General features: G+C 43.1%; 1 protein-coding gene across 15 annotated transcripts in view; it reads left to right on the forward strand.

Moving 5' to 3' along the window:
* The window catches only part of EPB41L3 (erythrocyte membrane protein band 4.1 like 3), a 133,292-nt gene that overhangs the window by 33,711 nt on the left and 76,241 nt on the right, over positions 1-23,340 (forward strand). For all 15 annotated transcript variants that reach the window (XM_060028694.1, XM_060028696.1, XM_060028691.1 and 12 more), the window contains exons 2-3: positions 13,566-13,759; positions 16,639-16,836. In XM_060028694.1, coding sequence (XP_059884677.1) covers positions 13,577-13,759; positions 16,639-16,836 — 381 coding nt within the window. In that variant the 5' untranslated portion in view covers positions 13,566-13,576. The remainder of the gene's footprint in view (positions 1-13,565; positions 13,760-16,638; positions 16,837-23,340) is intronic.

Raw genomic sequence — 23,340 nt, forward strand, 5'->3', positions numbered from 1 at the left:
TAAGCAGAAGCTGATGACCTTGACCAGGGCCAAGGAGCTATTGTGATCTACTGGTCATTTCTGTCTCCAAATGCAGTCGCTCAATGACTTTCTGGCTGTGAATTTCCTGATGGGCCATTGATTAGCAAACTTCAGTGCAAGAATCACCTGGGTGCTTATTAAAAGTGCAGAAATGCTAATCTCACTCTTCTCAATCCAGTCTGCATTTTAGAATCCCAGGGTAGTTTTTAAAAATGAACGAGGTTTTAAGACCTGCCATCAGGGATTCTGGTTGAACTGTGGGGGTAGAACCCAGGCATCTGTGTGAGGAAGATTCTCTGTACCTGTGGTGAATTCTGAGGACTGTGGAAGTTTACCAGAGCCCCAGGCGATGCTGATCCAAGTGGTCTGAGTACCAGCCTGTGCAAACCTTAAGCCTTCACTGGTTTGCTCTCGCCGCTGAATGGTGGTACCAAGTTATGTTAGTGACGGATAAATAGGCATATTTCCGAAGTGTTGAAACAAAATTATATTAGAACGAATCCATTTTTTTTTAAATAAAAAAACTAAAAATATTAGGATAGTCACCTAGATAAAAGAGTATTTTAAAGATGTCATAAACATCTCTTTAAGAAGCAATATTTTGTTGATTTGTTTTCTTCTGGTTATAAAAATAATACTGTTGTACAAAAACGGAAAAAGACAGAGTCACCCATGTAGAAATGATCTCTCCTAACATTTTGGTTTATCACTCAAATATGTCTTGTCTTGGTGAGTCTGGATGTTGAAAACCCCAGGCTTAATCCGTAGCCTTACCGGGCTAGTCATTACCACTACCCTCCCCAGCTGTCTGGGTTCCACGGCTCGCCCACTCCTTCCATCAGAAAGCGTTGTTACCTCCCCGACCTCAGAGAATACTTTATCTTCCTCTGTCCCTTCATTTTTCCTACTGTAGATCAGAAACATCACTGGGAGGCAGGAAAGCTCTCATTCCGTCCCGAACTTGTGTGACTCTTTCCAGTAAAGATAGCGCTTCCTGGTAAACGTGTTAGAACCCACGTCATCCTCTCTTCTTATTGGTCCATTTTGCTTTTGTACCCTGGCTTGAGACCTTTATCATCTTCACAGCCGGACCCTGGCAGAGTCTACTTTGAGGGAGAAAACACCCTTTCCCAGCCTACTTGAGTTTTAAAGTAAGGACTTCCTGTGGCTTCTTTAACTGCATATAAAGCTGCCAGCTAGAGAGATTTATTTTGCTTTCATTTTAAACAGACAGGTTAAAGGATTTAAAAGTAATTTCATTGTGAAAAGTGCAGTCATTTTAAAAAATTATCAGTGTTTGAAGTGAAGCAGGTTCTGCCGTGATTAAACCTTTTCTGAAAACCTAGACCATAAAGAATGTACGAAAATTTTTAAAGATGAACTTCATTTCAGCCTTTCTGTTTTTCTTCAAATTTATTTTTGTCTGTAAGGTTTTAAGTTAATCCCCACTGAACTGGAAATGTGTGGATTTAAAAATTGAAAGAGCTATTTGTTGGCTTACTTCCCCGTTAGAGAAAAAGAATCTGAATGGAACTTCACCCCTGTCATTTTTAGTACATTGGGTGGGAAATTCAACCCCCCAGTCGGAATATCTGATTGGAAGGCGGCTCCAGCAGGCTGCGTTTTTATCTACTGAGTCACCTGGAGCGGGGAGGTGGGGGATGTGTGCAGGAGGGGAAGGCGGTGGCTGAGCCAGTCTCCTAAAGCTTTAATTACACAGGATTTGTGGTGCAGATGGAGAACCCTTTCAGTGCTACAGGCACCCAGGGAACAGCCCTGGAGTAAAGAGAATCCTCTTTATCAGCGCCTTCAGAAAACTGGACCAGGCACTGTCTCCAAGCAGCTCATTTGTGTGCCAGGGAGCTCTTTTAAGAACGTTCTTTGTAATCTTCATCCATTGCTAGCATGGAGATAAAAGCTGATGCCTTTACGGTAAAAACAGAATAATTAAATACCTGGCCTCACATTTGTATTGAAGGATGAAAAAACTCAACAGCCTATCAGATCCCAAAGTGCAGAAGGATGCAGAATGCCAGAGGAGCGCCCATTTCCTCCTCCCTGTAAGAGTTGGGAACATTTAGTTAATTGTGCGGTGGCAGAGACTCCATGATATGGAGCTGTGGTGAAAACCGAATTCTATTAATTTGGCTTTGGAATACATATATGTCCCAGAAAATGTGAGCATTAAAAGGGAAACTGATCGAATTTAGCATATTCTATGCGGGGAAGAGTTGAGAGCTTTTAACCTGTATTTGTTCCTGTACATTGCAGTAAACCACAAAAGAGCCCAGGGGTTTAGGAGTCGGACTCAATTGGATCTGAGTTCCCAAGACATTATTTGTGGACCCGTGACTTAGGGGACATTTATGTTAAATGAGGCTGATGTATTCAGTCATTCATTCATATACAGGCATTCCTCGGAGATATTGCCGGTTTGGTTCCAGACCACCGCAGTAGAGCACCATCACACAAGTGTTTTGGTTTCCCAGTGCCGATAAAAGTTATGTTTATACTGTACTGTAGTCTGTTAAGTGTGCAGTGGTATTATGTCTTTAAAAATATGTATAGGGCTTCCCTGGTGGCGCAGTGGTTGAGAGTCCGCCTGCCGATGCAGGGCACACGGGTTCGTGCCCCGGTCCGGGAAGATCCCACATGCCGCGGAGCGGCTGGGCCCGTGAGCCATGGCCGCTGAGCCTGCGCGTCCGGAGCCTGTGCTCCGCAACGGGAGAGGCCACAACAGTGAGAGGCCCGCGTACTGCAAAAAAAATAAATAAATAAATAAAAAATAAACAAAAATATGTATAAAACTTAATTAAAAATACTTTATTGTTAATAAGTGCTAACCATCACCTGAGCCATCAGTGAGTCATAATAGTAACATTAAAGATCACAGATCACAGCGTTACTGAACTGAGGCTGGGCTGTTCGCTGCTCGAAAGTCAATAATTCAAGAGGCAAGTGTCAATAGAAAGGAAACGTGCTTTAATCAGAAAAGCCGGCCCTCTGGGGAGAAGGTAGTCTCGTGTCCAGAGACCAACTCCCAAGATTCTGCTCAGCCATGACAGTTTTTAAACGGAAAAATGGTGGGGCGGGGAGTGGAAGAATCTCAGTGAATCATCCAGGCAAGAGGTTGGGGTCTGCATCATTCTCCATTGCGCGCAGGCTGGCTGACCCTCTCTTCAGATGTTGTCTTAGCCATGTGATCTACCTTCAGATTGCTTAGTGGGCTGTTGGGGGAAGAGCGCTAGTCATTCTTGAACTCCTGAGTTGTTCATTCATCTTTTTATCTAGGAAAAGAATCAACAGGTTAATTAGGTTCTTTCAAGGTTAGAAGGGAATAGAAATGGGCAAACAGGAAACGGGGTAAAGGGCTGCTTTCAGCAGATCACCCTACAAATATAATAATGATGGAAAAGTCTGAAATACGGTGAGAATTACCAAAATGTGACACAGAGACACGAAGTGAACAGTTGCTGTTGGAAAAATGGTGCCGACAGACTTGCTTGATGCGCGGTTGCCACAAACATTCAATTTGTAAAAAAACACATTTTCTACAAAGCCCAACAAAGTGAAGCAATACAGTGAGGTCTGCCTGTATTTAATGACCACGGGGCTGACAGTAATGGTTACTTTGTATGATCTTGTAAGTATTAAATGGAAACAACAGTGGCTTGCCGGGAATTTTCCCATATGTTTGATTTCCTTTTCTCAGCACTGGAAATGCCTTTTTTTCTCCTTATGTCTTTATTGATTCGATCAAACATTATCTGTGCCCTGTGAGTCTTCAAATCCCTACCACCCAGGCTCCTTTAAAAGGCAAGATACAAATATTTACAGGCAGCTTACCTTCCGGGTCCTTAACAGCGTCTACTTTCCCCTTGGTTTCCCTTCTCATTCTCACCACGTGTCCCTCTGGTGACTATTCCCTCTGGTGCCTGCATGAAGCTTGCCATTAGGAGCTAACCACAGAGATAAAAGCCTTGAGACATGCGTGCAGTTTGAGAAAATGAATCCGCCAGATCCGCATTCTGTTGCTCATCTGAATGTTCGGGGCACTTAGGTGAAAGGAAGACCAGCCTTGTATTCACGAGGCCCAGAAACACATACTGTTCGTTCGTTCGTTCGTTCATTTTTTCAACATCTGGTTGTAAGCATTTTCCTGGATAAACAGGCGATCAGAGCACAGGTTTTGTTCTCGGGTTGTTTGAGACAAGCCCTTTTTGTCCCAGCTGTCCTCAACCCTAGCCTCTAGAGAAGCCTGAACCCTGGCTTCTCAACCAGGTACCCCCAGATACCAGAGGGGATGCTGCCCCTCACTAAGGTGCAAAGGTTGGGGGTTTTGGCCATAACCTTGCCCCTATTTTGAAAATGAATGGTTCTGGGGGAGAGAGACCCATTTCAGAAAGAGCCAGGCAGCTCTTGTCGGTGGTGGACGACGACACAGGGTCTGACTCTGTTTTAATTTATTCACTCTCTCTGGTTCACACCTCATTTCTCACAGATGCAGAGTCAGATGCTGGGTAATAGAGAAATATGCTCCTGCATTAAGGTGCCAAAGATATATTTTTGCTAATAAGTTCTTCGCCAGAGATAGAATTGGCCAGCAGTACAGAAGAAACACATCATCTCCTTTTCTCTCCTCTTTTAATTTTAGCCATTGAATTCTTGAAAATTTTAAACAATGGAGTCGGACAGTTATAACTTGAAACGTATGTTGATGGCGTCTTGTCTATTTGAGGCCCTCCACAAACAACGCTTTTAAAGTCGGAGCTGGTAAAAATCTAGACATCCATTTGAGGCTTAAAGCTACCATCAGTGGAAAGTTAATAATTGTTGAGACTCTAGAAGCAGGGTAGGTACCATTCGTATTTTCTCTAGAAGCAACAATGATCATTTTGTTTGTTTTCCAGAAACTAGCTGGCAGCCTGCTATAGAATCTCAAGGGCTTGCACTAGATTAGAAACTAGAATTGTGATGTTTTATATTTATATATAGATATAGATAGATTAAGTAGTAAAGATAAGTGCATAAAGAAAAGTAAGTAGTAGTGAAAATAGTGTGTAAAACAATATAATGTTACAGAAGTTTAAATTTACTCATGTTTGATTTACATTGAATAAAAGAATAAGGTAGCGTATCAGCATCGTGAATTATAGATGATCACATAAGACAGTGATTTTGAAAAGCTGTCTACTTCTGAAATAAGAACAGGAGGTTAAGAGTAGGTTTTATTGCTATTACCGAAGCGCAGAACTTGCGTGGAAGAAAGAGCTCTGTTATCAGAGGCAGAAACTCAGATTTAATTGTTGGCCTGTGCTTGGACAGATGGACACCTACTGACATGGAGAAGACAGAAGTGGAGCAGATGGGGGGCTGGGAGGGTGGGGGCGGGGGTGGGGGTCAGTGCTTTGGATGGAGAAGTGTTCAGTGTCAGGTGCCTCTGAAACACCCAAGGAAGCGAGGAGAGCAGTGGAGTCATATCTGTGGATCTGAAGCTCAGAGAGGTCAGAGTGAGGAACCTGTATCTTGGATGTGCCGTTGTATTTGAAACTGAGTGAAGGAGCTCTGATTCTAAAGACCTGCAGAGTTTAGAAACAGGATGAGAAGGTGGGTGTGAAGAGCAAATGGAAGTGAGGCAGAAGGAGGAGGAACATCAAGAGTGTGTCAGAAACACGGAGAATTCAGAGATGGGAAGCGACGTCACATGGATTTTTTGCCGTATAGGGAGGTGGCCGGTAACCTTAGTAAGATTTACTAGAATAATGGGGAATACTCTGAACGGTGAGTGGGAGGGAGGGCGTGGTGACAGCACAGGGAGGAAATTCCTTCCAGAAGTATGGCTGTGAGGAAGAGGAGAGAAGTAGGGCCATCCTGGAGGGGTGGAAGTGGGCGTTGTAGGAGGGTAGAAGGCAAGGTCAGGAGCAGTTGTTTGGGGGGTGTGTGTGTGTGTGTGTGTGTGTGTGTGTGTGTGTGTGTTTAATGGGTGATACTGGGGCTTTTTTTTAATGCAGATAGAATCCGGTAGAGGGGTCAGGGGGTATTACTGTCTTTTTACTTGCTTGATGTTGGTGGTTTGGGTGCATCAGTGGATGGTATCCAGGAGTCACAAACACTTACGCTGAGTATATAAAGGTCTACTAGCCTCTCTTCTGTACATTTATGTTTGAAATACAAAAGGGGGGAAAACAGCTTGTGTTTTTTTTAAAAAAAGAATCGTCTGTTAGTCTTACAGTCCTCTAGGCAGGTGACTGGTGTGAAGGGTTTTTCTTTATGAAGTGCTTTGTTATTCTGTAGGAATCCTGTTTTATATGTAGAGGACAGAGATTTTTATGGAGCATTTTCCTGCACTAAAGTCCTAGGTCTGTGTCTTTTAATAGAATTTTCCTGTGTCACTGAATTTTCTTATCTGCAAGAGAGGTAGATACGTAAATTTGAATGCAGAAGCTAATTTAGCAGTCATTTTTTTAGGAGATGTTAAATTTAGAGATGCTACTTCTAAAAGTGGAAAAGATGAGAATAAACTGACTTTTTTCTTCTGCAGAGTAAAAAGTTAGAGCTGAAAAGGAACAAAGCCTGAAACGCATGCCAATGACCATTTTTTATAGGTGAAATGAATTGGGAATTGGGAATGATTTCATTCACACCTGCACAATGCCGCCTTTTAAGCTGACTACCATTTCTTTTGGTAGTCATTTAATAAATACATCCCTGAGGAGAGGCATAATGAAATACAATTTATGTTTCTTGAAAAGATAAAGGACTCCTCTCGCCATTATCCCAGTACACGTAGTAAATGTCCTTACGCCAGCTTTTAGGGTTTGGAGTTCCTGGGATTCCAGACCTTCCTAAGCTGAAGCAAAACACAATTAACAAGGTAAGTTTAATATAAAGAAAGGGCACAGTTTAAGCCAAAGCTAAGCATAAGCATTTTGTTTCACTTTCCGTTTGTGATTGCAGGTGATGGTGTTACTTCCAGTAACAAATGACTGACAGTTATAGGTAGTCCAGAGTGAATCTATCAGAAGAGAAGGGAACATTGGAAAATAGTTATCTGTAGTGAGTCGGAAAGGAAAATATGCAATTTCAAGTGGCAAGGGTCATCCAAGAAAGCAGGGAATGAGTATCTTAGGAAAAAAAAAAAAAACCCAAAACAATGTAAATATGAAAATCTCATTTTAAAAAATGTTTTGGCATTTGGGTATAAGATTGGAGGTGTACACTATAGAATTATTAAAGTAATGAGTTAAAGTAAGGACTGTATTTAGATGCTTATGATCTTCATTGTGTGCCATTGAAAAATCAGTTTATTGCTTGCTTATATTGGCCTGTGGGTAAGGAGGAAGATTATTAAAAAAAAATGTTTTGAAATTGAATTTACCGATTGAGGCTGTCGATACTGTTTACTCATAGGTAAACGTATGTCCTTTCAGATATGTGGAATTAAATATTGATTCTAGTGAGATTCCAGAATTTAAAAGCCTTACATTTTTAAGGTTTCTTACTTTACTCTCTCTCAACATCAAGGGAAGTTTTATTTTATTACAATTAGTCAAAAAAACAGCAATGATTTTTATTCCTTGTATTATGCATATAGTGCTGGGGGAAATGATATACCTGGGAAATATTTGACAAGGGCATAGGATTTTATTTGAGGTTTGAGGTTCTGTGATTTATGTGATGTGTGACAGGTAAGGTTTTATACGGTGTATTCATAGGTAGAAAATAATGGTAGGTTATTTTACTGTTTAAGTAGTTGATAGGTGGTTCCTGGGCTACGTCCATTTTGCATTTTTATTCAGCGTTTGTAGAGCTGGCTCCCTGCCTTCGGGACGATTTATAGAATTAAAGACAAAAGCCAGGTACTGAATGGTTTCATAGTGAAAGTCAAAACTGGGATTATTCCTTTACTGATTTTGCTCTTCTATTTCATATATAGTGAATCCTGGGGCTAATGTCATGTTTAGAAAGATTTTTATTTTAACACGTATTTAACCACATTTTCAAGTTTAGAGTGCACTGATGTGAGATGTATAATACCACAACGACTTTTGTGTAAAAAGTCCTTAGGTTTAAAAAGTAGTAAGGAAATTGGGAGAAGATGGTGAAAGAGGCAACAGGTTTGTCAGCTTAACCAGAAAGAAGATCTCAAGTTTCCGGCCTTTCACTGCCCCCTGCACCAACCCCAGCCCGTCCCCTACCCCCACCTCACTTAGTCATCACTGATTTCTAGTCCGAACCCCTTGTTTTATGGAAGGGGAAGTGGGAGAGTAAAAAAAAATTAGTCACCCAAGACCATACATGGCAACTTACTTGCTGCTGCTTATTTTCTTGTATTGTATCTATAAAGATTATACATAGATTTTAAAGTAATTTTTTTTTTTTAAACATCTTTATTGGAGTATAATTGCTTTACAATGGTATGTTAGTTTCAGCTTCACAACAAAATGAATCAGTTATATATACACATATGTTCCCATATCTCTTCCCGCTTGCGTCTCCCTCCCTCCCACCCTCCCTATCCCACCCCTCCAGGCGGTCACAAAGCACCGAGCTGATCTCCCTGTGCTATGCGGCTGCTTCCCACTAGCTATCTACCTTACGTTTACCTAGAGTCTGTCATACAGAGTGAAGTAAGTCAGAAAGAGAGAGACAAATACCGTATGCTAACACATATATATGGAATTTAAGAAAAAAAAAATGTCATGAAAAACCTAGGGGTGAAACAGGAATAAAGACACAGACTTACTAGAGAATGGACTTGAGGCTATGGGGAGGGGGAAGGGTAAACGGTGACAAAGCGATAAAGAGGCATGGACATATATACACTACTAAAGTAATTTTTTAATTTTGAGATATGATTCTGGTTTTCTGCTTCTGTGACACTTTTGACATCTAATTACTAAGTTATAGCCATTATCTGCTGAAACACAGATAATAACAACATAGAACCCTAAGTAGGATATTTATAGAAGATAGAAAATATTGAAGGTATTCAAATTTCTTCAATAATATGATTTATATGCTAGAACTGTCCTGTCTAGGAAAAACTAAGCATCTTCTTAAAATTTGCTTTTTCTAATAGTCATTTATGTTTTACTTTGTAAATTCATGACCTAGTGGCTTTTAGGTTACTCTTTTATAGAGATTCTCTAAACCACCTGAACATTTTCTTTTTTGTGTTTCTGGAAGCCCTTTACAACTACTGATAAAAGCATTAGACTGTGAACAGAACAATAGTGTCTATTACCTTGAGAGATTTGATTTTGAAAGTTGTAACTGAGTTCCGTTTTCTATTTCTAAAGAGTAGAAATATCTACTCTTTACCCACCCACTTAAGAGAGATCTTACAGTGGTTAAAAACTATGAGGAAGAGTTATTACACTTTTAAATGCATAGTTATGTAATAAATGGGGTTGATTTTATTTAGTCATTCATTAAATTATTATTGAAATACCCACTATGTTCTAGTTTTCAGATATAAACAAACATGATTTCCCCCCTTGAGTATATGGGGAGGAGGTTGAGAGATGGCTGAGTAATAATAAAATTTGATGCATTATGGGAAGGAAACAGTGAGGCACAATTAGGATAACTGTGCAACGAGGGAAAGCCTCTCTCAGCCAACACTTCAGGAATGAGGAGTCAGGCGCAGAGGAAAAAATGTTCTCAGCAAACAGAACAGCGTGTCCGGAAAACCCTGAAGCAGAACAAAGCCCTGATGTGGTTTACACACTGGAAGGAGACCACGTGGCTGGATCTCAGGTGGATGGCCGGATGGGCATGCCGCTGGGTGTCGACAGGGTGTTGAGGCCTCGGCTTAGCCATGAAGGCCATGGGAATTAAGAGTTTTGGTGTTAACTTCAAGCACATTGGGAAGTTATTAAAGGATTTTCTGTGGTGAGTGACGTGGCTGGATTTATGTTTTATGAAGGTCAACAGGATAGAGGTGGATAGGAATCGAGGCAGTGAAAAGGGAGTTATTGAAGGATGCAGAACTTTCTGTTGTATATTAATAAGGAAGACAAGGGAAAGGAAAATGTCAGGGGTGAGTTCTGCAATTCTGGCTGGAAGGAGTGGCATTGCCACTTACTGAGGTGGGGAAATTGAGGAGGGGAGAGAAATCAGCAGGTGCCTGTGAGGTGTCAGTGAGGAGCGTCCAGTGCACAGCTGGACACTAGTCTGAAAGCTCAGGACAGAGGTTTGGACCAGAGATGTGAATATGCGAGCCGTTGGCATGTGGGAAGTATTTAAAGCTCTGGGAAAAAAAAATATAGAGAAGAGAAGAGGGCCTAGGAGTGAGTTTTCTGGGACATTCCCACATTTAGAGGTTGGACAAGGAGTAACCTGTAACAGTGAATGCAGAGGAGTCGCCAGAGAGATAGGAGGAAAGCAGGAGAGTGTGGGGTGTTCTGAATCATGTTGACAAGTAAAGTCTCATCACCTGAGTTGGGGCTGCTATGAGGTCAGGTGAGACAAGGACAGGCAAGAGTGGATTATCCTCTGTAGTGGCCACAAGAGCAGCCCCGATGGAATCAGGCTGGAGTGGTGGCAGAGAAAGAAGAAGTGAGGAACTGAGACAGGGTCGACAAGACTTTTGAGAAGTTATGGGTAGAGAGCAGGGAAATATGGTGGTAGCTGCGAGAGGATGTGAGATCAAGAGAAGGCTACTTTGTTTTAGTAAGATGGGAGCCACTCAAGTCTGGGTTTGGGTAGAATTTTAATCTGTGGAATGTGTATTAGATTCGGTGTTGGCTGGTTTACTGAGGTGCAAACAAGACAGAAGGATTCTGCCTTGTGTGACCATCCAGAGCAGGTGGGCTGCCCTCCATGAGGTCATCCCGGGACCCCGGCTGAGGGGGGCGGCTCTGGCATCTTCCTCAACTTGGGGCTTCCATGATCAGGTCTGTAGTGATGACATCAGTCAGTATTTTCCAGACAATGGGAAAGGGAAATCTAGGGCAAGTGGCTTTCTTTTTATGAAGATGACCTAAATATTGAATACATTTTCTCCATTGTATCATGGGTCCAGACTTAATCACACGGCCCCAACTCACTGTGGTCTCCACCTGGGTGGAGGCGTGCCAGCTGAAACGGAAAATTTGATTACTAAAGGAAAGATGGAAAAAATAGATTCTGGAGAGAGTCTATTTCAGCCACAGACTCTGGGCTCCTTGAAGGTAGGAAGGGTGTAGGGAGTTACAACATATTTATCTCTGCCTCTAAACCAGGAGCAGTGCTTGACTTATATTTGGTACTCAGTAAGGGTTGGGTGAGTTGAACTGATTATTAAAATTAATCCTCCCCCTCCTAAATGGTAAAATTCAACCATAGGCTCTGAATTACACAATCACCACCTCTGCCTCCCCCTCCACTGTTTTTTCTGTAGACTTGACACTTCGCGGTATAAGCATAAAAATGCAAATATCATATTTGCCTTCAAGATTTGCTTGAAAATGTAAAATGTAAGAAGGAAAGAGAAAATGTTTTAGTTTTATGTAGATCCCTATCTGGCTTTGCATTTGGACTTGATATTTACATTTACATTGGGTAACTGAGCACATGCCAGGTTGACAGGTCTTTTATTCAACAGACAGAATAGCTGGCGATTGTAAAAAGTAACCTTAAACAGAAAGCACAGATACCACATTTAGTTTATAAGATAGATTGGTATTTGTAATGTTTCCCTCTTCAAATTATTAAGCATCTTCCAATGTGTATTGTGAAAATAGGAACTAACTGGTAATTTTACTATGGAGTTTTATTTTTCATAAAAATTCTACTCATACTAACGGGTGTATCATTTGCTTAAAGTATTACACTAGCCCTTTGCTCATGGTATTTTTACCATAAAATTAGAATTAGGAAGGGAAATTATGCGATTATCTGAGATATTCATTTTTGAGATATTTACCACATAGCTAAGATGAGAAATTACTTAAAATGACATGGTGACCACTGGTATAGCAGCTCTCTTGCTGCTTAGAGCAAAAAATGGCTTTAATTATAGCGGTATGTCTATTAGTAGTAGGAAGAGGTAACAGCAAGAAATAGGTTCTTGGGCTTCCCTGGTGGCGCAGTGGTTGGGAGTCCGCCTGCCGATGCAGGGGACGCGGGTTCGTGCCCTGGTCCGGGAGGATCCCACATGCCGCGGAGCGGCTGGGCCCATGAGCCGTGGCCGCTGAGCCTGCGCGTCCGGAGCCTGTGCTCCGCAACGGGAGAGGCCACAACAGTGAGAGGCCCGCGTACCGCAAAAAAAAAAAAAAAAAAAAAGAAAGAAATAGGTTCTTTAGATGTGATGATGTTCACATGAGATCACATGTCATTTGGCAGATGTGGAAACTGAGGCACAAAATGCTTATGTCTTGACAAGTAAGTTATAAGGAGATGGCAGTTATATTTTAGGGCACCCTTTTTAGGATGTAAGAGCAGATTATTCTATGTCAGGATCTGTTGTTCGAGTTCCTGATGGGATATGAGATGGACAAACTTCTTCAACACTCACGGGAAATAGGAGGGAACCAGGAAGAAGCCTTTGAGAGTGAACTTGTGATGAACGGGAGAGGTGATGCTACCCAGCTTCCCTCCGCCGTGGCCAGGGGTGGTCCGGTGCGGGACAGGTTCCTCAACACCAAAGAAGCCGCTGATGTACTGTGGTTACTCGTTCAAAAGGGAATAACAGGGACTTCCCTGGTGGCGCCGTGGTTAAGAATCCACCTGCCAATGCAGGGGACACGGGTTCAAGCCCTGGTCAGGGAAGATCCCACGTGCCGCAGAGCAACTAAGCCCGTGCGCCACAACTACTGAGCCTGTGCTCTAGAGCCTGCGAGCCACAGCTACTGAAACCCACACGCCTAGAGTCCATGCTCCGCAACAAGAGAAGCCACCGCAATGAGAAGCCTGCGCACCGCGGCGAAGAATAGCCCCCGCTCGCTGCAAGTAGAGAAAGCCGCGTGCAGCAACGAAGACCCAATGCAGCCAAAAATAAATAAATTTAAGAAGAAAAGGGAATAACATTTACAGGAAAATCACAGAGGGGGAGGGTGTTTGTTCGCAGAAGAATGGATGGATTCACGGGTGTGGAAGGGCAGAGCAGGGCCCCTGGGAAGGGGAAAGGGAATGAGAAAGAGCATCCGCTTCCATTACTAGATCATCGTTGCCAGAGATTAAAATGTATCTCCAGCTGATTCAGAAAATTCATTTTTCTGAAATTAAACGTATCTAAGTTAGGTAATTATTATGACGGTAATGTCATTTCACGGTCATCTGTGGCAAAAATCTAATAGGGATAAAGCCTGTGATCGTTCCAAATTAGCATTTACTACTAAATGTTCCTTTTGAGACGTCGACGGGCACCCGTCCTTGTGGTGAATTGGACAAGGCTGTTGTTAGGTATGTGTGGTGGGATCGTGTTTTAGTTCTTAGCGTTTCTCCATCTTTCCTGTGCTGGTTTCTGTCAGCCGTTCACTGTAACCTCCCGCCTTTCTTGCCTGCCTGGGGGAGGTCACGGCACCAAGTGATGGGCCCTTCCCGTTTTCTGCTTGCAGAACAATCGACCATGACAACCGAATCGGGATCAGACTTGGAATCGAAGCCGGAGCCGGAGGCCGAGCCCCAGGAGGGTCACGCGGGGGCACAGCTGGGGGCGCAGCCAGGAGCTGAGCCAGGCAGTGAAGAGCAGCCCCAGGCACTGGAGCAGTTGGAGGAGGCGGCAGCGCACAGCACACCCGTGAGGAAGGAGGTGAGCCTGGACCACCCCGCACTTGCGAGCATCCCCCCCCAAAACCCATGAAAGAATGTTTGCTGAGCTTTTCCAGGCTCTGCTCTGACCTTGGCCTCTTAGCACTAGAGGGAACCACCAGGGGTCATCTGCTTGGCCCCTTCTGGTCCTGGGCAGATGGAAAGTTAGGCTATTTTAAGGCTTTCAGTGAATGACATTCCACAGCCTTGCTTGGTGACGCCTTCCTTTGATGAAAGCATTTGAACTCACACTGAAATCTGGACTGCAGGTCAGTGGTTTTTGTCTGGGTTTACGGGGAGGCTAGACACTGCTCTGGCGGCTCTAATTATGCGCCCGGTTGTTTATTTAAGCCTTGGGTTCAGAGCTCTTGTGATTTTTCCCTGGGGCCACTCTGACCCTAAAGTTGCCAGCTACTTACAGTGGGTGTTCGTGCCTCTTTCCATCTCCCGTGGACATGTCTATTTTCAACTCTGTTACCTAAACATGTTTAAGTTGTCATGGATATGTGATTATTCCTTTTAAAAGCTTTCCTACAAAATATAAAGCACGATTTATACCTGGGCCTTGAATGAATCCGTGTTTAAATTTCTTTGGCTTGAAACTTCAAACCAGGAATCAGCATGTTTTAGGGTCCCGACTCATGGGTTAAGGAAATCTGGGAGTCCCTACACATGGTTGACCTCTTACAGGTTGGAAGTATTTGTGTCAAGCCAGAAATTCTAGAAGATGTTAAGAGACATGAAGGAAGTGGCATGTCTTTGGAAAACACAACACATTGGTATAGCCTTAAACTACTGTGTGTTTACAGCCTGATTATTTTATTTCTTTTCCCATGGTATTTAAGTTCCGCTTTTAAATGGTATAAAGAGTAATGTTTATTTTCATGCTCTGTAAATAGATGCTCTGTCTGATCTCAGACATTTTGTGCAGGGAGCTGGGGGTTATCCTTCAACCTGTCAAACAGAATCAAAGGAACAGGTGCTGTCATCATGGTTTTCCTTTATCTTTTCTTTTTGTGGAGACGTGATGGTGGTAGTGTTTTGTTTGTTAATTTTCAGATCTTCAGAAATTTAAAGTTACTAGACTGGATTTTTCTCTCTTCTTTCCTAACTCTGAAATGAAATAAACGTGAAAGTGGGGGAAATCGGAGAGAAGAAAGAGTTTCCATACCCAGGCACGATTAGACATGTGTATTTAATAAATGGATTGACTTTCTGTAGTCAGACGTTTGAAACTAAAGAGGAGTGACTCGAAGCCACTGGAGGGAAAGGTGACTGGCGGCAGAGTCACGAGACTTTAGCCCTGCCTCCCCCCTGGTTATCTCAGTTGTCTCAGAACTCTTCCGAGTCCTCTGGACCTCAGCTGACTCATTTACAGAACGAAGAGATCAGAAAAGATAATTTTCTAAGATTCTTCCACTCTCAGATTCTCTCATTCACGCCGGGTGCCCAGTTATGTTCGAGGTAGAATGAAGTGTGCTTTGGTATCTCGTGATGATTAAAGTGTGGGCTTTGGCTGGATCTGAATTCCAGTTGACTAGTTTGGTGACCTTGAGAAAGCTGCAACTCTCGATATGGTCTTACTCTCCAGCCCATGAACTTTAGCCACCAGGCTGGTGGTATATTCATGAGAGAGGAAATTTCGTGCTTATGTAAGGGGCCCAAACTGAGTTTCAAAACATATCTTCCTTTGGACTTTCAGAGTGTATTTGCAGACCATGGAAGCATGGAAGCTGTGGTCTGGCCCTTGGGTTGAATGTGCGTTGACGGTCATTTAATACATAGAAAAAGGGCAGAAAAAGAGTTGTTGGAGGGGAGTGCACAGGGAGACTGCCAAGGGGACTGACTGAGGGGAGGACTTTATTGTTCATAGGATGTCCTCTGCAGTTCTGAGTCTAGCTTGGACTGGACTGTTGTGATTTGAAAGCAGATTAAAGCTTTTGGACAGGTTTGATCTGTTCTTATACTAGCTCATTACAGTGAAGGGGGAAGCAGACTTAAGGGATTACTTTGTAGTGAATTTCAGTGCTGCTGGCTTCATTGAATTGAGTTAGAGCTAAATCAAATATTTTAACAGTTGTGAAATTACTGAGAAGATTAATACTTGAATCTATGCACGCCTTACAATTTATAAGATACCTGGTGTGTTTATGGGACAGTTATGGGTCATGGAATAAAGGAGGATCCAGTGAATGAAAGAAGCAGAATACATTAGGTTAAATCTTAGATGCTTTATTTGTTTTTAAGGCTTATACTACCCAGTGCCTTTTTTTTCCCCCAATTGAAGTATAAATGCTGTGTTAGTTTCAGGTGTACAGCAAAGTGATTCACTTATACATATATATACATATTCCTTTTCCGATTCTTTTCCATTATAGGTTGCTATAGATAATATAGTTCCCTGTGCCGTGCAGTAGGTCCTTGTTTATCTGTTTTATGTATAGTAGTGTATCTTCGTTAATCCCAAACTCCTAATCTGTCCTTCTACCACCCTTTCCCCTCCAGTAACCAGAAGTCCTCTCACTGTGTCTGTGGAAGCCGATGCCTTTTAGAAAGTCAGGAGCCCACTTTTGTACCCTCCTTTGCTTAGTGGAACCTTGGTGGCATTTGCTAAGAGCTTAGCACTGCTGATGTAAATCCTTGAGTCAAACTGAAATAAGGCCCTGTGGGTACTTTTAAACTGCAGGAGTTACTTAAGTGTAACTGTTAGCGTTCTAAGTATTTGTATATGTATATCCATTCCTAATATCCTAATTCAGACATCCCTCATCCTTTAGGAAATAGGAAAGCCTGTTTCTAAAGTGCGCTGTTATTGCCTGAGCAATGCAATATTTATTTCCTGTCTTGCAGTGAAAACTGTCCATTGTTTGCTCTTCGCAGGTCACTGACAAGGACCAGGAGTTTGGCGCCGGACCTGCCAAACAGCCCGAATATCAGCAATTTGAAGACGATAAACTTTCCCAGAAATCATCTAGCAGCAAACTCTCTCGATCTCCATTAAAGATTGTCAAAAAGCCAAAAAGCATGCAGTGCAAAGTGATACTTCTGGATGGATCAGAATATACCTGCGATGTAGAGGTAAATGTATATTTTAAAACTTTTTTTGGTCCCAGATATTGAGAGCTGGGAAATATTGCTGTAAAGCATACAAGATGCCTCTTTGTTTTTCCAGAACTCTGGAAAATTACTCAGACAAAATTATTTCCGAAGTCTCTCACAGAGGATCAAATTACTGAAAATACTTATAAAGTCCCCAAAATGTTACAATCGAGAGAAAAATGTGGTCTTTAAATAAAAAAAAAAAAAAGAAGAAGAAGAAGAAATCTCTAATACTTTCCATGGTAGGAAAGACATTTTGGAGGCCTTAAAAATCTAGTGTCCTTTAATATCCTGACTATGAGCTAACATTGAAATGAATTTTACCTTTTCTGTTTGCGTAACTTACGGCCAAGTTGTTAATTGGTAGAAACTTGGAGATTTCTGTATACAGGAGCGGTAGGATGATTTGAACTGTGAATGTCCTTTTCTTGCTTGGAGAATGGGTAGTTTTTAAAATGCACGTGGTGGTGGGCATTGCAGCTCGAGTGTAAAGGGGTGTGCTCCTCTGTGTTTCTTTGTAAAGAAAACAAAAATTCTTCTGAGAGAAGGGGCAGGTGAGTGACTCTTGTCAGAGATGTTTGGCCAGACCAAGTTAACAAGTGAGAGTGACACAGGCTGTTGAGAGTGGCGGCAATGGATGGTTGTTGAGCTCCCAGGTATCACGGGGACACAGGCCGGGCGTGAACTCTGGTGGGAAAACCAGGTCTGCCCTGTCCACCACCGGCCGCGTCTTTTTCCCCCAGCTGGGAGGGAGCAAGCAGCTTGCTCTTTCTGCAAGTTGATTCCATTTCAGATTGAATATTTTCATTCAGAGAGCTACTCTCCCACCTCCATCCCCTTGCCCTTGGTCCTGCATGGGCATCGCACATCCCTCTGTGCCAGCCCCGCCCACCACATGCCTCCAATGGTCCCCTCTTCTGCCCAGGGTGCTGAGAGTCTGCTGGCTCCGCAGCCAGCGTACATCTGTGTGTGGTCATGCATTTCCGTTTCTCTTTTCTCAAGACACAGCCAGCAGCAAGCCAGCAGCCTGATCCCGCATGGTGCACGTTCATTTGTCTCCTCTTTCTCTGCCTACAGCCCCCGTTTCATTCCTTATAGTTTGCATAATGCACTCATGCACCAGTGCTTTTCTTGGAACAGAAGATTCAAATCCATTTCACGTTGATAACGTCATTTAGGGTGGGGGTGGGTTATCAAATGATTACAGATTGCAGGGACGTAGAAAAAAAGTTTTAGATAAACTCTTAGATCAAAAGAGATTCAGTCTACCATATATTAATTTAGAGAATTTTTGTTCTCCTATAACCTGACAAATATTAGTGGGTTACTACAGGGAATAAAATATGCGTTCTAAGGTTTGCAGTGCACAGGTCCATTTCTTGCATTTCACTGGCTCTGATTTTGGCTAATTTCTTAGCCCAAGGTGTTCAATTATTGATTTAGATGTTTATTCTGGAAATGAGAAGATCCAATAATCTACTTTCACCTGGGTTTTACTGTGAAGCTTAAAGCACTTCTGTAACCTTTAGCGAGGTTGCATTTTTCCAGTGTGGATCTCCCTTCCGGAAAAATTCATCGAAGTCAAGAGGAGCTTTTTTCCTTAACTTGGAGGCAAGTCTTTCTACCAATTGTATTTATGTAATGGGATAAATAGGGTTCCCTGGCAGTCCTCTGGTCACGACTACCAGAGTTTTCTAAAGAACAGTCTAGAAGAAAGTTGATAGTGTTCCCTGTAGGGAGAATAAATGCCTCAGGGCTGACCCCAGTGCACGTCATGCTGATCCTTTTGCTAAATTTATTTTATATCCCGTGCTGCAGATTCATTCCAGCTAATCTGTGTTTTTCAGTACAGCATTTTTGGTTTGTAATTAACTCTGGGTACCATTCAGTGTTACTTTTAACGTCACTGTGAAGACTGTGAGTGGCATGGCAATGTTGGTCAGCTATTTTCTTTTATAATAAGGTATTTTTATGAATTGGACAGATTCTTAAGAGTAACTTTTTTTCTGGGACACACAAATCCTTGTCAGCAGAATATTCTCAGTGTCACAGCAGAAGAAGGTGTGGCCGCTACTGACATCCTGACAGCCATGGAGAAGATGGAGAAACATGGAGATGCTAAAGTGAAATGGGTTTGTCTGTCACCTACTAGCTGGATAAGAAAAATGGGTCGTGAATCGGTGACGTGGTTCTCAAGGTGGCAATGAGATGCTAGTTGAAAAAGCAGATTCAAAATGCTGGACTTCCCTGGTGGCGCAGTGGTTAAGAATCCGCCTGCCAATGCAGGGGACACGGGTTCAATCCCTGGGCCGGGAAGATCCCACATGCCGTGGAGCAACTAAGCCCGTGCGCCACAACTACTGAGCCTGCGCTCTAGAGCCCACGAGCCACAACTGTTGAGCCCGCGTGCCGCAACTACTGAAGCCCGTGCGCCTAGGGCCCGTGCTCCACAACCAGAGAAGCCACTGCAATGAGAAGCCCGCACACCGCAACGAAGAGTAGCCCCTGCTTGCTGCAACTAGAGAAAACCCGCACGCAGCAATGAAGACCCAACGCACCAAAAAAAAACCAAAACAAAACAAAAACAAAATGCCTCTGCTTTTAGATACAAACTATGAAAAGTAAAGCTTTGCTGGCGAGGCACACGGGGTCTAGCAGGTAAACAGAGCTTGAAAAACATTGTCCTAGAGAAGGTGTCCTTCAGCCTTTACTCTCCTCAAAACTGAGCTGTTAACTGAATCTTGGGTGAAGGCACAGCACACACGCAAAAACAGCTCGACAACTTTTTTAAGTGATAAGGGCTTTAGAAGCAAGGAACAGCCCATGTGTCAGAACCCAGGTTTCTTAAATGGATGGTGTGGACACTGAAGCAAAGTAGCAAGATAACATTTAGCAGGAGGGGAGGTAAAACTTCTCTCTGTTTTTAAAGATCAAGTGCAAGACAGAAATAGGTTTGGAGGAAGGGCCAGGCAGACTTAGTAACAGTTCGGGTGAAACTCAACTTTGGGTTTCAGGTGATTACAAACCCAGCAGGAACCAGCAGTGCAGTGTGGCTGTCAGGAATGTTCTGGAAATCACAGGCTGCTTCCAGGGAGTGTAGTGTCTAGTTTGTGGAAGGCAGTGAGTAGTCCCCGTTCCACTGCTGGGAGGTCCCATTTGTGTAATTCACACGTGGTACACATGCTCCAGAGCCGCCAGACTGGGGAGTGATTTCAAGGAACTTCTTGAATCTTCTGAACCTCATTTTCCTCACCAGGAAAATAGGGGTGAAATAAGGCATTGTTGGGAAGATGAAAGCAGATAACTGATGTACACTCTCTGGGATGTAGCAGATTCTTGATAAATGGTACCAGTTTAACAACGATAATAGTAGTGAACTCCGACTTAAGCTTATTCAGCAGAGAATTACAGGATGGTGAGTAGTTTGAAACCTTCCCATGCGAAATGATTCGAGAAAGAATGTGTTGAAGATGGAAAAAAGGTTAGGAGGAGACAGGATAGCTACTTCCAGTTACTTGGAAGGGTTGTCATTGAACGTCATAACATTTTTTAACGTATAGGAAGTAAAACTTAGGAAGAAGTTACAGGAAGTCAGATTTTAAATAAGCAGAAAAAGAATGTTTTAAAGTGGTCATTGTCAACCTCGTGATGATGTGTGCTCTGCTGTTGGGATTCCAGCAGAAAGCACAGGTGCATCTCTGGTAACCAGCAGCTCCTGGGTGTAATCTCAGACCCAGTGGCTTCTCATACCCCTTCCTGCTCTAAGATCCCGGAGAGAAGAGGCACCAAGCTCTGAAGGAAGAAGCAGGATGGCCTCCACGACCCCTGCCCCCAACACGTGGGGTTGTGAATTACGAACAGGATGCAGGAGACAATAACAGGCATAACGTTTGTTGCATTGAATAAGGCATCAAAAAAGGCATTTTATTTTAATGAACTCTCTATGCCTAGCTGTTATTCCCCTGTGGCTTATTTTATGCCTTCATTATAGTTCTCTTTTCTTTTGAAAGCACAAGGTAGCATTTCCCCTTGCCCAGCAGTGCTACAGCGGTAGAAAGCCAGGACCCTGAAAAGCAAGACACAAGCAGTTGCTTTCTGAGAGCAGTGACTGGACACTGATTAAGTCTGCAATTCCCGCCCCCGGTGTTCTGATGGGAGGACCTTACCGATTGTCCTGGAGTTTTCGAATTTCCCTCTAGCAATAGGCTTAGATCATTGCGGCATTCGGTGTTTTTCCATTTGAGAGATGTTTTTCCTCAGTAATTTTTTTTCAAACTCTTAGTCTTGATTATCTAAAATATAAAAAGATCTTGCAGGACTTTCCTGGTGGCACAGTGGTTAAGAATCCGCCTGCCAATGCAGGGGACACGGGTTCAAGCCCTGGTCCGGGAAGATCCCACATGCCACGGAGCAACTAAGCCCGTGTGCCACAACTACTGAGCCTGCGCCCTAGATCCCACGAGCCACAACTACTGAAACCCGCGTGCCACAACTACTGAAGCCCTTGAGCCTAGAGCCCGTACACCGCAACAAGAGAAGCCACCGCAATGAGAGAAGCCCCCGCAATGAGAGAAGCCCGCACACCACAACAAAGAGTAGCCCCTACTCGCCTCAACTTAGAGAAAGCCCGCGCACGGCAATGAAGACCCAACGCAGCCAAAAATAAATAAAATTAATTAATTAATTAAAAAAAGAAAAAAGATCTAACTATGAGTAAAATACAAGAAAGGGTCTTAACAATAAGTAATTTGATATACACGTTTGGGCAACGTTTGCAGCTACCGGATTGTCACATACGCCAGCATAATCGCTAATACTGCTGTTCCTTTCTTGTCATTTTTACTGGACCATTAGAAAATGCAGGCTACTTCCTATGGCCAGTTTGTCATCATCGTTGCTGTTTATTTCTTGAACATGAATTTTAAAAGAGAAAATAAAAGTACCCCCTTCACAGCAGCAGTGGAAGCAGTGCTTACCATGTTTATTTCACGTTTATTTCAATCCCATTACTTCTGGGTTCCTGGACTCATCTGAGTCTGATTAGAGTATGATGAATTTCCTGATGACCATCCAGTTAGAAATGTTTCATTCATATCTAGTCTGATATGGTTTTAGGAAAATAAGTCAGGATTTGAAGTTCGAGTCCATATTTCCCAATATAGGTGTGCAGCTGCACATAGGAACATCTTAAGCCATTTTTGGGCGTAGTTTGGTTGGTTCTCCGTACGAAACCTCACCGGTGGAGGAGGCTTGAGCATAACTGCAAAAGAGACGGAAGGTGGACCGGGTGTTTCTCACAAGGTTCCACCCTGTTTCTCTGTGTGCGGGGACCTGGGCGCTCTCTCCTGAGCCCCGCACGTTGCCGTTGTAGTAGTGAGCGAGACTCAGTGCTTCTGAACCCCAGGCGACCCCACGTGGGCCTGGAACTCCAGGGAAATGCCAGTGACTCAGCCACGCTGGAGAGACCCTTGCATCCAGATTGGGGCAAATCTGAAAGCTACTCAAGTGCAGCAGTAAAACCTTAAAAGCCTGTCCCACCCCCTCCCTCAGGTTTGGCTGTGTCCAGAGGCCTGCTGGTTGATGGGCTCCATGACTGAGTACCATTCAGATCCTGCCGGAATCGGAGAAACGGTGGCGTTCACTCCAAAAAGCACTTCTGGATGCCACCCAGAGATGCTCCCAAGGGGCCAGAGAGAAGGGAGTTTATGGCACTCCGTCCCCTAAATGTGCTTGTGTCACCTTTTGACTACTGGTCAGGGAGGGACTGTTTAAAAAATCTCTAAATGCTGTGCCTTGCCCGTGATGCAATTGGCGTTTCAAGTCATACTTCTGTTTCATGTATTCCACTAACTGGGATTTGGTTGGAAAAACAAAATCAGTGTCTGAGTTTTCCAGCTTCTCTAGGTTACATGATTAAAATGCCTTATGATCCCTTCAGAAGTTCTTGACTAGACAGCAAATAGAATTGCCATAATCCAGAAAGTTGACTAGAACACCTATTGCCTTTCATGGATTATAAGAAATAGTAATTGTAAAAAATTCAAAATAAGAATTTTTGTTGTTATTGCAAGTATTGTTCTTTCAACAACTACATAAGTCAGAGGTTTTGATTCTGTGTAATTGTATAAATTACGATTTAACCTCTCAGTGGGTCTGTGCTCAACGTTATGTCTTTACGACATCAGACCGTCTGCCACGTGCTGTAACCGAGTGGCCCGGTCCTGCAGCAGCAGCTTTCCTGCGAAGATCAGGGCCCCCGGGGACGCCCGACCATGGCAGGGCTTTGATTAACTCGGTTCCCTTGTGTGATGACTCTTTGGTGCAACCATAGGAACAGTTACACACAAGGACAGTTAACAGGCACCTGCTTATTTACCTGACATAGTCAATGTTCAGCCTTCCCAAGGTGTTCAGATATGACCTCGTGAAGGTTTGATTAAGAAAAACAAACCCTTTTACTAAAATTGTTAAAACTTTTCTCCT

The sequence above is a fragment of the Delphinus delphis genome, chromosome 13 (genome assembly GCF_949987515.2).
Source record: "Delphinus delphis chromosome 13, mDelDel1.2, whole genome shotgun sequence".
In the NCBI taxonomy this organism is placed as follows: domain Eukaryota; kingdom Metazoa; phylum Chordata; class Mammalia; order Artiodactyla; family Delphinidae; genus Delphinus; species Delphinus delphis.